The 18181-nt window shown below is 42.0% G+C and overlaps 1 protein-coding gene across 1 annotated transcript; it reads left to right on the top strand.

Annotated features, from left to right (window-relative positions):
• Nucleotides 1–6581: 6581 nt before the first annotated feature.
• LOC145404416 (uncharacterized) lies at nucleotides 6582–7699 on the top strand. Its single transcript, XM_080275932.1, has 2 exons — nucleotides 6582–6638; nucleotides 7358–7699. Exons 1-2 carry the CDS (start codon nucleotides 6582–6584, stop codon nucleotides 7697–7699), a joined length of 399 nt encoding a protein of 132 aa, XP_080132058.1.
• Nucleotides 7700–18181: the final 10482 nt, after the last annotated feature.

Genomic DNA, 18181 nt, shown 5'->3' with positions numbered 1-18181 from the left:
TGTGGATGTGGATGTGATAGGAAGCGTTAGGAGGAATACACTGAGGTGGTTTGGCCATGTGGAGAGGATGGAGGGTGAAAGACTGACGAAGAGAGTGTATGTGAGTGAGGAGGAGGGGGGGAGAGGGAGGGGGAGGCCGAGGATGAGATGGAGAGGTATATGAGAGAGGGGGGGTGTGAGTTGGGAGCAGGGCAGTGAAATGGTGGGGGACAGGGTGACGTGGAGGCGATTTGTTTGTGGCCACCCCGAACGGGATTGAGGCGTCTGGCAATAGAAGTTTGTTATTAACACTAACACTGTTACAAGCAGGCTGATTAGGGAGTTTATAACGACTAATGTGACGGATTTGAGTGTGGCACTGGAGAATGTGAAAAATAGTATTGCAAACAGTACTTCCTCCAGACGTACAACTTATAAAGATACAAATCCAAACTTTTCTCTCCATTATGTTTACAAAGAGAGACTCGCAGCTAATGAGATACGCAGGATATCATTTACATTTTCGTGTGAGCGGACATTACCTAGCCTGTGAGACAGGAAGGTGGAACAGGAGGGGGCGGGGACGCTTGCCGTTGGATGAGAGGTTGTGTGCGTGTGGAGAAGTGCAAACAGAGAGACATGTATTGCAGGATTGACCAATGACTCAAGGCATTAGAGATGCCACCAATTTTCAAGAATAGAACATTTTGTTCTCTGGTAACTTTGAACCGGAAATGACAGGTAAAATAATCCATAAAATTCTGTCCATCTATTCTTAAAACGAAAAGTTGCCAGTGAATGGAAATGTACGATAATTAATCGGCGAGAGGTTGAAGTTAATGTGGACTGGATTGCATTTAATAGGATATGTTTCGTATTTTGTAAAGATACAATCCTTATGTCAGCATTGTGTGCGGAGGGGTGCAGCAAGATATGTAATGTAGGAGTCTCCTTTGACTTTGATATTAAAGACCGCTATCAATTTTCAGAAACAAACCATATGTTTCATTTGAGAACTTCGAATCCGATACGACAAGTAATATAATTGATAATATTTTGTCAGTCTATACTTAAAGTGAAGAGTTGCTAGCGTATGGGAATTTAGGATAATTAACTGGAGTGTAGTTGAAGATAAGATATATTGCACTGCGGTTGATACGATGTATAATGAACTTTGTATACATACTGCCTTTATATAATTATTGTAGGTTGTATTTTAATGCTGTGGTCAATAAACTATCTATATCAATCTATCTATCTATCTAACTATCCATCCATCCATCTATCTATCTATCGATCTATCTATGTGTGTGTGTGTGTGTGTGTGTGTGTGTGTGTGTGTGTGTGTGTGTGTGTGTGTGTGTGTGTGTGTGTGTCAGATTAAGACTAACAACCAAACCAATTATACCTACCAATTTGGACTCAACTGGATGCTACTCAATCGACCATATTAACAACAAACTATTCCTCTCAATTACAACGACCAGTTACACCTACCAATTGAGACACAACTGGATGCGACTTAATCAACGATGACAACAACAAACCATTACTACCAAACTGAACTCCACTGGAAATGGCATATTTGTCCTATCTTTTCATATACGTGTGTTTAGTGATTATCGTGGTTTGATTGAGGGAGTTAAGCTGAGCTCTCACCCATCGAAAATTACTGTTTAGTGTATATCACTGCGGATAAAGTACTGATTTATTACAGTTGATGTTTATATTGAAAATAAAAATTATCATTGAGCAGCCCCCAGTTAACATAGCCGCCTTCTGTGCTGATCAAGAATGTGGCTCAGGGAGAGTTACTCAATCTCGACAAGGTAATGCTGTCGTTGACAGTGACAACAATGACCGTATATCAGTATGGTCCAACTATAAGAGGAAAATTATTAAACTACAAAAAGACTACTGAAGAATTAGATGTTAAAGAATGGCTAGCGCAAAATCATGAGTGTAGGTGTTACGATTCAGAGTTCATTGATATTCATCATCAGCATATAATAACAGGTAACGTAGGCATAATACAAAATATCAGATTACGAAAACTAATGAAAAAAGGACTTAATTATCGGAAAGCTAGAGGAATCAACTGGATACAAATGAGAGAAAATGTTAACATCGCAGTCAAAAAATGTGGTGCAGAATGGTGTAAACTAGAAGAATTTAATGAGTGTTTTATGATGGAAAGTAAAAGTCATGCAATAAGTTGATGAAAAAATCTGCAAACTCAAGAAGTACTATTCTAGATGGAGAATACCAAAACCAGTACTCAAAGCTTAAGAAGCACTGAAGGATCTTGAAGACTTGCGCAAGTCGTATGTTTTGGTCCCAATAGACAAAGCACATAATAATATAGCAATCATCTGTAATGTATATTACATGAAAACACTTTTACAGGAATTGGGCATGATCGATCAGGTCTCCGAAACATAGGCTATACAACAGTTAGTAGTAAACAGAGCACGATAGTTGATAAACAGTCATCATACTCATCTAGTCATGGAATCGAAATAAATAACAACAAAAAAAATTACCATACATACATAGTATGGTAAAAATGCATAAAAAACCTGTAAAATTCAGATTCATAATTTTCTCCAGAGTATGTGCAACAAAATCACTGGCAAAGAAACTATCACACATTTATAAATTGATTTACAAGCAGCACAAAAGATATTGTTATAAACTAAATTTATATACAGGAATCAACCGTATGTGGATATGTGATAACTCAGAAATGTGCAAAAAGGATATTGCTTCCATCAGCCTCAAAAGAAATGCCAGAAATGTAGCAACATATGATTTTTCAACGTTATACACGATAATCGAACACGAGGATATAAAAAAGAAGTTGGAATGGACAGTGCAAGTTGCTATTAAAGGATTGAATAAGAATTTGATTGCAGTGGGTGAACAGGAAGGATACTGGGTAAATAAAAGAGATGGCAAAAACTTGACGTCCTCAGAGGATCAGATAACAGATATGACAAATTACCTGGTAGAAAACTGCTTTTTTACTTGTGGAAATATGGTTTTCAAACAGTGCATAGGAATACCCATGGGAACAGACCCAGCCCCATTCATGGCAAATCTATACTTATATAGTTATGAATTCAAGTGGATGGAACGAATGTCAAAAGTTCAATATTCAGTAGCAAAGAAATTTAACAAAACTAGACGATTCATTGATGATCTAATACCCTTAAACAATGATGGAGAAATGAATGCAAGGAGAAGAGAAACATATCCGGAAGCACTAGTATTAAATAAAGAAAACACCGACCACTGCCAAGCAAGCTTTTTGGAAATTAATATCAAAATAGAAAACAAAGTTATATCAACAAAACTCTATGATAAAAGAGATTATTATAATTTTGAAATTGTATCATACCCAAATTTGTCGGGAAACATACCTTGAGTTCCAGCGTGCGGTGTATACATATCTCAGTTGCTACGGGTCGCAAGGCAAGTACAAATATGGAAAACTTTACTGCAAGAATCCAGCAGATCACAAGAAAATTCCGCAGTCAAGGATTTTTCAAAACAGAATTACGTAAGACAATAAAGTAAACGTGTCACCGTCACTATAACTCCTTCAAACACCTGAAAGGAGATATAAATAGTCTTACAATAGAAATATTTGATTCTGCTACGGATACAATAGTATCCCAAGGCCGTCGACGGGCAGAGAGTGCTCACGGGATCCCCCCTGGCTCTGTAGCAGATTAAGACTAACAACCAAAACCAATTATACCTACCAATTTGGACTCAACTGGATGCTACTCAATCGACCATATCAACAACAAACTATTTCTCTCAATTACAACGACCAGTTACACCTACCAATTGAGACACAACTGGATGCCACTTATTCAACGATGACAACAACAAACCATTACTACCAAACTGAACTTCACTGGAAATGGCATATTTGTCCTATCTTTTCATGTGTGTGTGTGTGTGTGTGTGTGTGTGTGTGTGTTCGTTTACAACTACGACTGGAGCACTGGACAGCTTTTTTTCACGAAGAATCACATGTTAATCAAGTCTGAAGAGGGAAAGACGGGTAATGCACTCCATACCGTAGCCAAATTATGACTGCATGTGAAATGACGGAAATATGGCCCACAAGATTTCAGAAACACATGGAGCTGTGACGTGGCGGTTACCATGTGACAACGACGCTGGTCCGCCGCCACACCTCACCACGCCCCCTCGCCTCGCCTTCTCCACGGCACTGTGACAACCAGTCATCATGGCATAACTGTTCTCCAAGTTAAGGAAGCTACAGAGAAAGCAACTGTCACGTGTACCAAAAGATGAAGTTATCGACGGCACCCTGGCAGTACCTGAGCAAGACACGAGAAACAAGCAGCGGTGCCAAGGCACAGCAAATCCGTCCCCGGCAGTCATTTTAGTGCTGACTTATAAACACAAAGGGATATCTAGTCAAAGATGTCACATATCAAATCTGGAGTAAATCGGGTGAAAATTGACGATGTTATGCCCATTTGCAATTTTAAGCCCGACCCACATGACTGTGACCCCCTTACCTCTAATTGTAGATGACCCTCCTGATGTAATGAGGCATGTTATAGGATGCAGATTTGAAAGATTCACCTTTAGGTTTTAGTTTCATGTCGATATGACGAATTTGAAAGGAGTTATAGCGAAAAAACGACTTTTTCCCGTCCCCGTTTTTTTTTGGGGTGGGTGGGGGGAAGAGGGGGCCTGCAACCTGGGCCTTGGCCCAGTTTGGCCCAAAACTTAAGCAGGCGATCAGGTCATAGCCCATCAGCCCTGTAATTCTAGTCAAAATTGCACCAGTAGTTTTCGTGTAAAATTGTCAACAGACAGACAGACAAGCAAACAGACAGATAAGCAAACAGACAAACCGAGTGCAAACAATATCTGTCCTCGAGCCCCTCCGGGGCGGGAACGGGTAATAAACAGTTCAGCATACTCTCCAAGTCACTTAATGCACTTAGAGAAGGTGTGACAGAGTTGAAGCGAGCCTTTGCATCGCCAGACGGCTTGATAAACAAGAAGTTTGATGACCTTCAAGCATAAGCCAACAAGCAAGCAATCATCATCGAGAGACAGCAACAGTTTCTAGAAATGCTAGACAGGTAAGAAAGGGAGAAAAATGTAGCCATCCTAGGACTTCCGGACGAGAACGAGGGCTTGGATGGTGCCACTACGGACGTAGACAAGATTTTAAAAAATTGCAATAGAACAGCAGATCGTGTCATATCGAAGACTGGGAACATAGAGACGATCAGGAGACCGAAAACGACCTGTACTTGTCACTATGGCAATTAGGGATGCCACAGACCACGTGCTGGTAAAGTCAAACACCCTGAAGACTGCTTGAGAAGACTACGGGAGAACAACACCCTCAAGACTTCTGGAGGAGACTACAGGGAACAACACCCTCAAGACTGCTGGAAAAGACTACCGGAGAACAACACCCTCAAGTCTGATGGAGAAGACTACGGGAAAACCTATGTTAAAAAGGACCTTCATCCCAGCGTCAGAGCTTAGCGGAAACGACTGCGGGAAGCCGAGACACGTGAAAAGGAACGACCAGAAAACACGCATTGTGTAACAGCCTACGCATACTTACCATGGAAAAGAAATAATACCGGGAAGGAGTCTTTACAGACACATGGAACGACGTTTTTCCAGCAAGACCATAGAAGCATCAGGATCTGAAAATACTGTCATGGAACATATGTGACATCAAGACGAAGTTAGAAAAGTGTGAAGTCCAAAGTTTAGCACTGAATTATGATACTGTCAGCTTTAACGAAGTAATGACTGACTTTCCGGTATCTTTCCCAGGATATGTTAGTTACAGAAGTACAGTGGGAGGGTCATCACCTAGTGGGGGCACAGTGGTCCTCTTTAAAAACTATATTGCTAATACTATCACAGGTGTCGATACAAACATTGAGGATCAGGTATGGGTGCAGTTTTGTTTTGCACCTAGAACTTTATTTACTTTTTGCTAAATCCCTCCTCCCGACTCAATATTTTACAAATAGTTCGTTTGCATTGATTCAAGACAAATTAAAGATGTCAGAAACAGTAGATGGTTTCCTTCTAATAGGAGACTAATGCGAGGTCTGGTGGTCTTGCAAGGGAGATACCCACTCTGGCAAAGCTGCTGAACAGGGTGATATATACATACCCTCACATACCAGACCCCATTCAGTACCCAAGCGATAACGCAAGCATCCGGTCTGCTATCTGAATAGAAAATGGAATGATAGTTCTGAATAATTTAAAGTACATGAAGTGTGGGTATATGAATTACACGTTTGCATCTTGAGCCCTTATATATTGAGTAGAGAATAATTTGCATGTTATCAAGCAAGGTCATTTGCCTAGTTATCACGCCCCCCCTAGTAGTAACCCTATCAGTCAGTGAAACCAACTTGAAGGAGATGGAAACTCGTGTTAGAGGGTTAGATGATCATGGTGTTTTACATGAACACGTGTCCAGGAACGAGACAGTTAAACCCATCAGTGTAAACAACATTACTATAGAGTTGTTATAATAGAGGCTGGCTGCGAATGTGACTCCCGATATGGATGCTGATGCCAATGAGCGTGTGGCAAGAATAACCGGGTCACTGTACGAGTGCGTGAGGAGTACCGGGTAAAGAAGGCACGAACTTGTAAATGACGATGATAATCGCAATGTGGATGTGAGTCAGCGCACATGGGAGAGAATGTTAAACAATAAGGATGATCTCGAGATATGAAGAGCTGTGGATTGGTGCGGTGAATTCAAGATAGATAATAATCCCTGTGATAAACCATCACATCACGATTTCAAAACATACATTGAAAGTGTACTGAATCCAACAGCCCATTTGCAGCTTTCCATGAATGAAATTGTAAGCAATGTAACCATACCAATATTAGATGAACGAATATCTGTTAATGAAGTGGAGAGAGAAGCCTAATGTATGAGTTCACACTAGGCCCGCGGGCCAGATGGTCGTACTCCTGGAGTCTTTAGATTTTTACCTAGACCCTGGTTATTTCTCATAACTTCACTTTTTAACCTCGTGCAAAGTTTTTTTTTTCTTTTTTTTTTTTTTTACAGTACTTAAGAATGGAGGTAGATCACATCAGGAAAAATTACCGGGGCATAAATGTAATTAATAGTTGTACTAAATTGTTGTACGATGCGATATTATGTTCATGGCTGAAAAGATGCTTCAAACCAAATAGGGAGCTGGCTGGAGCACATGAAAAACGAAGCTGTATGGAACACATTGTTACTTTACGTGTTTTGTGTGATACTGCAAGGAGGAAAAGATATAAACCCTATGTTACTTTCGTTGATTTTTCTCAGGCGTACGACTTTTTTCCTTGCAATGTGCTGTTTCGTGTACTGAGACGACTAGGGTGTGGTGCAGCGCTGCTGGCTACCCTGATGGCCAAGTATGCCGTCACAGAAACCGTTCTTGGCTCGGTGTTGGTCACGATAACGATGGGGGTCCACCAGGGCTCACCGAACTCATGTCTTCTCTTCATCATATTTGTTAATTATCTCATTAAGATGGTAAAGGAAGGAGCCGGGATAAGCGGGCTCTTGTCGTGGCATCATATTTGCGTCTTCGTAGACGACACTGTTCTGGTAGCGACCACAAGACACATGATTAAGAAAATTGAGATTTTGAGAAACTACTGTTGACTACGGAATGAAAGTGAATGCAGCGAAAACAAAGCTTTTTGTAAATTAATGGCGATAAGGATGATAAGGAGCCGCTACGTGTAGGTGACTTAGTAGTGGTGTGACAAGTACGTATGCTTGGGTTCATCATTTAGCTACTGCAGACGGCTCCACAGCATCCGTCGTCAAAGCACACACAACATCAAAGTTTCTCCATTTACTCATTGGGGAAAAATAATGGCATTCCATTTATGATAAAAAAAAAAGGGAAAAAAAAAAAAAAGAGTGTTTGATGCTTCACTAGCGTCCACTTAACTGTACGGCTGTGAATCTTGGTTGGCTGCTGACCTAAAATCTATAATAAAGCTATACAATTGGTATCTTAAGAAGCTACTAGGAGTCAAAAAGTTAACATGTAATGAGGTCTGTTACATACAGGGAAGGTACCCATCTCTTCCTCAGTTTGTGAAAAACAAACAAGTTTTTCCGCAAGATATGGCCTGAGAGAGATCAACTATGAACGATGATCCTCTTGCTTTTACAATAAAAAGTAGCGATTAACGGTAACACGTAACATCCAGACTCATTAGCCAGTATGTGATGCGTGACACACACAGGCCGACAGACATGACGTGGCGTCAAATATTGTGAACAGCGACTCGTCCAGACGCAGAACTTACGCAGAGATGAATCCAAATATCAGCGTTCATACTATTTATAATACTAGACACAATAAATGAATCTCATGGAATAGCATTCACACGTGTCCGGGTCACAGCCTGGCGTGTAAGACTGGTCGCTGCATGGAACAGGCACGATCGAGGTCGCCTGCCGCTTCACGAACGTCTGTGCCGGTATGGCCTGGTGCATGTTGTGGAACACTGCCCCAACACAACACCTTAGAGTACTTGAATGGCGTTAACACGATCCAAGATTTATTCTCAGAAAACTTAGCCCCAGATGATATATGTAAAGCAATGTATGAGGCTATGAAAACTTACAATTGAATTACTGAAGGAAGGAATGTTTATAAACAGTCAAAATATTACCTTGTATATATCAAGACCACATCTGTGTTATTATACTTTTAGCGTTTATTAATTTGTACATAAAACCTCTTTTTTATACTATAGCAATCTTCATTCCATGTGCAGAATGTTCTTTTAATGTACCGTATGCCTTATGTTCTGTAATAAAAAAAATCCTGTGGTCAGTAAACACACACACACACACACACACCTTTCTCTCTGTCTATCCATCTTTGGGGGGTGCATGTGTGTTGAGTGGAGTGTGTGTGTGTGTGTGTGTGATTCACCGGTCGGTCAGGATCACTCTGATGGTCGTGATCGTCAGCTTTTACTCTCCCGGAAGGGAGCTGAGAGCTCATATAGGCCGATCTAAGGGCAAGGCTGTGACCTTCACACACGCACACACCCAACCCCTTGCTCAGGGGGGACAGTAACCACCCACTTCATCAGTGAAACTTTTCGCAACCTGAGCGAGGCGCGAACTCCTGTCTACCAGATGGCAAGCGAGAACGCTACCACTGAGCCAGCGAGCGGTGTGTGGGTGCGTGTGTGTGTGTGTGTGTGTGTGTGTGTGTGTGTGTGTTTTACCCTTTCTCTACAAAATTTGAAGAAATTTGTTTGGTGGTAGGTAGAGTAAAATACGAGTGACTGACGACAGGTATAATGAAATAATCTGGCGGCAGCGTTGATAAATCTGACAAGACGTCATCACGCTGAAGGGGTTAATGTCATCTCTTGATTTACGTTTTATCCTTCAGCGCAATGAAGTATTTCTGTCTGTTTATTATTGATACAACCGGACGATTTTATTTAACTTGAAAATGGCGCTAAGAAGTGACAGGATCATTAACACCATACATAGCCCTTCGGTAAATATGGACGACAGTGACGCAGGGTTTCAAGCTGTTTTCTTAAAACCAACCTTCCTAACCAATGTAATTTTAGTACTAGATTCGTCGGAGGTAATTAACATTTGATTTTCGACAAAAAATAAAAATGAAGAGAAACAAAATATACCTACTTTGCGATAATAAATAAAACCACCGGAATAGCACCCGCAACACCGTGCTTACTGCCGATCTCGCTAACTAATCCCGCCAGTGCACCAAACATATTCAAGTGTACACAATTTAATTACCATACATTTCGGCGGATACCTGTCTGGAAAAGCGTGTCACCTCACTGGGGGTCTTCGTCCCCCAAGATACCCATTTAGCAATGGAAGCCTAACCGGGGGGCTTCGCCCCCTGACCCCCCCTTGATTACAACCTACCTAACCGCGTGCAAAATAAAATGTGCTTTGCATAAAACTTGCGCAAAAACAGTATCGTGCGTTCGTTAATCACACGACCGTGCGATGGCGAAGGTATGTGCGATCATAAAGCAAATCTTTATATTACATCACACAGGAGTCATCCATTATATCATGATTCATGTTGGTAAAACAATGCTTGCCAATTACTTTTTATCACCTCATATTCCGTAAAATATAAGGTAAGTGCAGCATTACGCACAATAATGGAACCTCCTATTTACAAACATTTTTAAAAACAACGTATTAAAACAAACCCACTACATACGCTAATCTATATTAAAAAATAAAAAATAAAGGATCCTGTCATTTGTCAACACTTCATTCCAAGAGGAAATTTGGAAATACCGTATCACTGTCGTACATAATTAATGAATACAAAATTTCTTGAGAACACAGATTCAGTGAAATTGTTGTGCATCATATCTTTCGTATAATGACAGTTTAGTTTTACTGAGCCACGGACTACTGAATGAGTGTTAATGATTATCTGCTACCCGTAGGCTAGTATTAAAACAGAGTGGATGAAGGTATCAGCAAGCCAATACATTTTGACGATAATTTCTGAAACATGTGATGAAATTGCAGCTTATCTGGCCACACGGCATGCTTAGTGACAGCACTCTTCAATATGCGATGCAGTCTGATCAAGCAAATACAGTTGTTCCTTAAATGGCAAAAAAAAAAAAAAAAAAAAAAAAAAATGTTCCTTCCCCTACTCAGTTTTAACAACACTATACTAAGCTGATGTTTACCCTGGCTTCCATGAGGTAGTATTCGTGAGGCAGCAGCAGCACGTCCCTCGCTGAACTGGGCTGAGAAAAGTTGACCAGTAAGGTGTAGGGGTATTCTATGTCTTCGCAGCAGAGGTTAGGATGGATAAAACCCATGAGGCTGTCTGCGGGAATATCCACTTTACACACGTGTTTGTCCTCACAATCGGCCACTGCAGTAGGTGTGAGCATCACCGCCACCATCACCACCACAATTTTGCACCTTGTTATCATACTTCAACTAAGATACCGTGTACACAATTCTCCAATTCGGTACTGGTAAGAACACTGCAGGTGGGATCAACGAGCTGATGCAGCTTATGTAAGTAATAAAGGATTTGATTATGAAAACGAAACAACACACTAATGCATAATACACTGCACCACAACACACTGAACACGCCGCACCTCGCCTTGGAGCACTAGCACAGCTCAGCAGCCACCACCGCCTTCAATGAGGCACTAACATCACATCCACTACTCACTCCACTCCACTGGCCTGACCTGAGTCAGGGTCAGAGTGTCGGATGACTAAGCACCGGGCTGTGAGATGGTTTATACACTGAACTTTTGAAGCCCTCGTTAATCCAGCTTTAAATATCTAAGTATATCAAAGTATACAGAGAGACTAATGTCGTGCAGTTTTACCCAGCTTGTGATAATTGTATAGATAAAACTATTTATCATTGTTTCCTCCACAGACTATTCGAGGAGTGATTCACAACACATACAGGAATACCTATGTTTCCAGGAACTACTAACAAACAACGAATCCGAGGCGGGTTCAGGGCCGGTCACTACACTCACTGATGTTCACAACACTCGTTCATGACAGGCTGATAACTGGGTGACACCAATTTGTATTTACCTGCGTCACAAGACGCCAGGTATAGGAGTGCAGTGTAAACTTCTTCTTGGAGTCATCGAAGAAATCTTTGAGCTTAACCTTCACTCCACTCAAATCATTATTTCTACCGCCTTCATTTCCGCAACTCACTTCCAGTTCATCTCATATTTCTGTCCCCCAAGCCGATTTCTTTAACCCTCTAATACTTTCGTTCCCGGAAGACACTTTGAAGTAAACTTCCACTGCACTCAAACCACAAATCCTACGACACCCGGTTTTACAGGGTTACTTTCCTGCTCCAACTCCACTGCACAGCGAATTTCCAGCCCATCCCACCCTGCTCACCGCGCCCATTCTCCTATGCCTCTCCTTTCACGATTTCTGGTGCGACTTTGTGTGCCAGGCTGTGTAAGCTATTGCAGTGCTGCGGGCTAATTTTTTACGTCTTAAGATGATCGTACCTGCTATAATTATCCCGAATCAAATCATGTCTAACTTCATTAAGCTAATCTTACCTAATGTGCTCCTATGAGACCGCGACAGACTAATCTAATCGAACTTATATCCTCTTTGAAAAGGCTGCGTACCCACACAAAAAATACCGGTATCCACACTATTAAAAATAGGTGATACATAGTATTAACACAATGAGCGCTCTTGATGCTTCGACTTTTTCCAATGGCAGATATTTCTGAACGGATAATGTTTTTTCATTGCCGTATAAAGTGCACTGATAGAGACAACAAACATTCTTATACATGGGAAGTTAGTGTACAATATTATCAGATATTTCGTCCATTGTTTCAGCATGTTAAGAGGAGCAGTTGTAAAGATACTTGTCTGCGTGAGTGTACAGTCAAAGATAAAAGTCCTCCTACCATTCCTCTGCGTTTATTTCACTCCTGTGGCATGTCCGTCATTTCCTGCCTGACGCACTGTATCAGAGTATCATCTATGGGCAGAGAAACATACCGAGCCTATCCAAGATTAGGAACGTTCCCTAAGACGAGAAAATGAGCAGCGGAAAAGTTCAGATATAAGGCAGATAATAATCATTTGTAGCAGAGAAGTATACCGAGTTTCTCTCAGCTTAGAAATACTAACCATGGTCCATGAAAAGGAATGTGAGGGGCAGAGGAAATGAATCGTACTTTCATACTCGTACTTGACTACATGTGTTGCACAAAAGAAGGTCCGCACAACATGAATAGCGCTGACATCTGTCTATCTATGGTCAGACGCCTTAATTCCGGAAAGGGTGGTTACGAACAAATCGCTTCCACGCCGACTTGTCTGACGTCTTCAGGCTGCTCTCCCTCCATCTCGCACCACTCTCAGTCATGTAATTCTATACTCCATCCCTTTACTTCATCCTCAGTCTTCCTCTCCCCTTATCCTCTTCCACCTCACATACATACATCTTCCTATGGTTCGTTCACCTTGACTTGACCCAGATTTTCGTCCTTTTGCATCTTATTTCACATAACTCACTGGCAGTGAAAGGCAATACTGTGGTTGCACATTTATTCTAAAATCACTTCTTCGTGACTAGTACCGTATTCTGGTGCTAATCTCCTGCCACATCTCAGTATTAAAGAGAAAAGATGGCAGTTTTAGGCCAAGTTAGAGTAAAAGAAGTAGAGTTAATCTGCTGCCATGTTACCTGAGGGAAACATAAAAGCATATCATTGCTGACGACTTTCACCTCTTCAGTACGATGCCGCTCTGTGTGGGTCTTTCTTGCTACCGCCAGATGATTTTATTTAGTCGATGGGAGATTTTTGGCGCTGGAGAGGTTAGCTACGGCTTTCGTAAATCCCTTCACAAGACAGCCACCCTCCGTAAGCTGGATAAAATCGTCTGGTGGTGGTGGCAACAAAATGAAAAAATCTAATTAAATTCTAGGGCTTAATTCCCTGACGTATGTGTGTGTGTGTGTGTGTGTGTGTGTGTGTGTGTGTGTGTGTGTGTGTGTGTGTGTTTTTCCTTCAGCAAGCCCATTTCCTTCTTGCTCTCGCTCATACGCAACTACTTCGGCAAACAGAGTACCGAATTTCTTTATATTGCATATGCCTCCTTCGCACCGCCTACTGTCTGGCGTTCTCAGTCCCTCAGGAAGACGAAGAAGAAGAAGGTAATAATGGCTGACAATCGTTTTTACTGACTTCCAATCTTTCCTCTGAACACAACAAGTAACAGTCAAATTAACATCAAGGTCCCCAACTGTGCTGCTTGGTGAACAGGGTACCGGGGGAGGGGACAAACTTTGTACAACAGTCTGAGAGGCACGTTAATATGACAACACTCATGGGACCATACTCACACCTTTCCTGAGCTGAAGCTGCGTACGTAAGATTGGATGATGAATGGGGACGCCTTCACGTGGTAGTACCGATATAACCAGGTGGCTCCACGGCCCGTTTATACAAACGTCTTTCACCTCCCTCCCTATCCCCCAAAAGGAGGTTGGTGGATCGTACTGAGAGGACAGTTTCAACCCACGGTTCACCGGGTTCATTTCCATATGCTCCTGGCGCCATGGGAGCAACATACAGTAAGACAACTTGTTTATACTTTCACCTTCATTCACACAACTACCCCATCACATCACACCCAAACCAGAGTGTATATCAACACCTTCATGCTCCTGTATTCATTCTCAGTTGGATAAAATCGCCTGCTGTTGGCTGGAGCAGAATGCAAATGCTGTCCCGACAGTGAGATGAATAAAGTTCAAAAACCAGTGACCTTTCCAACAGTGAACCTCTATGGAAACTAAATTGTTTTGCGTGAAAATTGGCCAACCTGTTCGGTCCGATGATTTTAGTTTGTTCTCGCTGCCACCAATCGATTTAATTGATTTTTGGTTAGATATCCTTGTATTGAAGGGGTTAATAAAGGTTACGTCTACCCTTTCCATAGGAATGTGTACAACCGCCTGGTGGCAGCAATAATAACATGAAGATGATGTCACCGCAACGAGGGGGTTTAGATCCTCCATTAGTGCCTTTCGCTCTGGATATATTTACAAACTTTTCTGAAATTAAGGGTCCTTTTCTAAATGCTCTGATGATTTCGTAAGACCTTTTCCTTGGCGATTTATTTGCAATTTGCACCTCAGTGGGCTATTCTTCCATATTTTGTGGATGCAAACTATGCCAGTATCAATGGTTATAAACGACACACAAGACGATGTTAAGGTGTAATACATCATGTAAACTAGATTCCTGAGAAAAAATTCTTACGAAGCCCCCTATGGCACTTGAAATAGGTCCAAATAAAGACGCGGTGAAGCCCTAAGCTGTGGGAAACTGTGGCGCCTACATTTGGGAACTGTTAACATAGAACAAGGTTATGTCGCAACTGAAAATGACAAGAAGCCCGCCAAGATGCAAAAGACATCCGTTCAGACCGGGCTAGTTACGGTAACTGATTGCTTAGAAATTATAAGAAAACTGTAACAAAAAAAAAAAAAGTCCGATTTGGGGAGGCCCCTTCAGACAACAGGGGCTTAAGCACGGCACTATGTTGTGTTGATTTTTAAAATTCACTCACACTGTTAACATTCACTTCGTAGCTACATTTAAAATGGCTATTAAAGAGGAGGAATACTACGACACTGAATTACTTACATCAGTTAACTTCTGTGGAGACTGTCTTGTCTCAAAAAATTAGTTACAGTCAGTTTCAAATTTCATTTTGCATACAACACATTGTTGTTGTTGTTGTTGTTGTTGATGCTGTTGTTGTGGCCCCAGGCTCATCTGAACCGTGAGCCCATAGGAATGCAGATATAACTTGTCCTTCTGAAGTCCACCTTCTTGTTACCGGACGATGAGTGGTTGTGGGACGTTAGAATAGCCAGGCAGAGGAGCTGCCCAGTTATATCAGTACCAACACATGAAGGCGTCTTTCTCCAGCGCCATACTACACCTTGATATTCTCTTACGATATATATTTGTACAAAACCTGATCTGTATCTCCTAATTGCTCAAGATGTTACTTGCTATTATCGTGTAGCGTCATTGGGTAAAGTAACTTAAATTTCTGGCATCTACTGAGTAAATATTGGTTACAGATAAGAGGATACCAGCTCCAACATTCCGCTAATCTGTTTTATTGATCTGTACTTGCTATCTGCTGGCAAGTTTATTCAGCGTTGGGGAAACCTCGTTTAATGACTGAGTAGATGAAGCCTTTATGCATCCTCTCCATTTTGATAAGTCTAAAGCGTCTCATATTATCGTCTGGGAGTCAGAAGAAGTGAAGGCTTAATAGGAAAAAAAAATGGGCAGAAGTGTTATGAAATCTCCAAAGTCTGCGAGAATACAGGCCTTCATGAATACTGTATTCCCAGACTAACCTGAGATGGAATTCTCGAGCATATTTACGATGGATTCCTTGTCCTAAGTTTATTTTTTCCAGGAAGAACTAGAGACATGGGGAAACTATGCCCTTAACCTTTCCTTGTCCCTCCTTCTAAAAACAAATCTATATGCCTACAATTTTCCCCTCGCAACCAAGATTAGTTTTTGTAGGAAGGAGACTTTGCAGCTTCCTTTCCTTTCCGTTCATGGGAAAACAAATCACAGATACGACAGGAAATTGACTGCAAATGTGCTTGTGAATTTGACTCCTGCCTTGGCACACGATCACCACTCATCATGCCGACCAGTGAGGCCAACAAGGAACACGCCCCCAAATTCTCCCAAACCATGACACGCACCTCATTGTTTAGTTCAGTCTTGTTCAACCTGGCTATAATTATTTCTAGTTCTGAGCTGTATATAGTCTTACGTGTTTGGTTTCCTTAGGTGAAATTCATCCTAATCACCACATGAGTACATCATAATCCTAACCCAGTTGCCCGAGTGCTTCAGTTGGTGACAGAAAGACGTGACAACAAATCCCGTACCTTTACCTCAATGCGACGTTGTACCGCAATCTCTCAGTCCGGTAATGTTTGTTTGTTTGTTTGTTCTTGCTACCACTTAGCGATTTCACTAAAGGATATAGTTTTTGAAATGGAGGGGTCAAGCACAACCTTTAAAAAAATGATATGAGAGGCCTTACTGAAGCTGAATAAAATCTTGAAGCACCAGGGATAGAAGAAAAAAAAAGTCGTCTTACTGAAGTGTTAAGGGCAGGAGACCAACCTAAGTAACTGGTACCATCACCCTTCCTCCTCCCCCCTCCCCTTCTGCTCCTCGGTCTCCTGTGGTGGGTGTATTCCTCCTCTAGCTCACCGGGCGTGGCATGGGAGAGGCTGTAGAGACTGGCCCGTACTGTAAGTGGCACAGTAGACTTCGTAGCACATCTTCCTTGCTCAATTATTTTGCACAGTACAACTTAACTATCTCACCTATGTTACTCATGATGCTTTTATATCGATATAGTCTGTATTGATAATGTACTGGGGGATGCTGAGTCGTGATGTGCAGAATAAATCGCTAAGAAGATGTTACGAAGCATATAAGCCACCTGCAACACAACCCAGTGCCCAATACAATATCATGTACGTCCTTTCACGCCTTATTCCAGCCCTCGAAATTCTCGGCTACATCCTACAGGGCTAATATCTGTGCATTGTTTATCACACGTTCTTTGTTCTATATTGTTTGTAAAGTGAGAAGGGGGCTGGAGAGGGACGGCTTCCCGCAGAGGCACCAGTGCGGTTATACAAACTCCTCGACTCCTTCTCTGGCCTTGAAGAGAGGAGGATGGAGTGCAGAAAAAGGCAACGTTAGCCTCCACTCCAATGGGGTGGCACCCAGATGAACATGGGGCTACATAACAACATTAACAAAGTGAGAAGACAGTTGTAGATTTCCTAACACACACACACACACACACACACACACACACACACACACACACACACAGAAAACCTACTAAGCACAGGTTGCCTCCATTTGAATTAAGCTTCGCGTTCTTAACGTGCATTTTCCCACACTGGATAAGATGACTAAGCTGGGGGAGCACTCACACCTGACTGTCAGCTGGGGGAGGCGTTGGGGGCGTAGAGAAGGGGTTTGGGGGGACACAGAGAGGGGGTGGGTGAGGAGGCATAGCGAAAGGGGCAGGGGACGTAGGAAAGGAGGGGGGGACGTAGGGAAGGGGTAAGGAGTACATAGAGAAGGTGGGTGGGAGAGGGAGTGTAGAGAAAGGGCGTAAGAGAACGTAATGACGGGGTCAGATGGAGCGGACAGAAGGACAGAGTGAAGAAAAAGGGGTGAGGTGGCGGCTTAGATAAGGAGGGGCAGGGCAGGCGGAAGAAGGAACTGGGGGGTAGAGAGGGGGTTGTGTGCTATTTCCATGGACTGCTGCTGCCAGGTCACTGAACCCAGATATTTTCTGAAGTTAAGAACCCCTTCAGAACTATTGCCAGATGATCATAGTTTTGAAGATACCCCTCATACTGACGAGTTTAGAAAGATGTTCATTAACCCCTTCAGCACTACTACATATATACATCTCTCTCTCTCTCTCTGTTTATATATATATATTGTTACCGCCATTCGATTTAGCTATGTTTAAGACAGA

This window comes from Coenobita brevimanus, chromosome 63 (assembly GCF_032717465.1).
Source record: "Coenobita brevimanus isolate Jiangsu-jjx chromosome 63, ASM3271746v2, whole genome shotgun sequence".
Lineage (NCBI taxonomy): Eukaryota > Metazoa > Arthropoda > Malacostraca > Decapoda > Coenobitidae > Coenobita > Coenobita brevimanus.
Note: the sequence above shows the minus strand (reverse complement) of the source record. Positions and strands in the feature narration are given on the sequence as shown.

What these genes read in the sequence shown, in the direction of transcription:
- LOC145404416 (XM_080275932.1), top strand. Translation starts at nt 6,582, where the DNA reads ATGGATGCTGATGCCAATGAGCGTGTGGCAAGAATAACCGGGTCACTG. An exon ending in CCGGGTCACTGTACGAGTGC is followed by an intron (nt 6,639 to 7,357) that starts GTGAGGAGTACC and finishes GATTTTTCTCAG; the next exon opens with GCGTACGACTTTTTTCCTTG.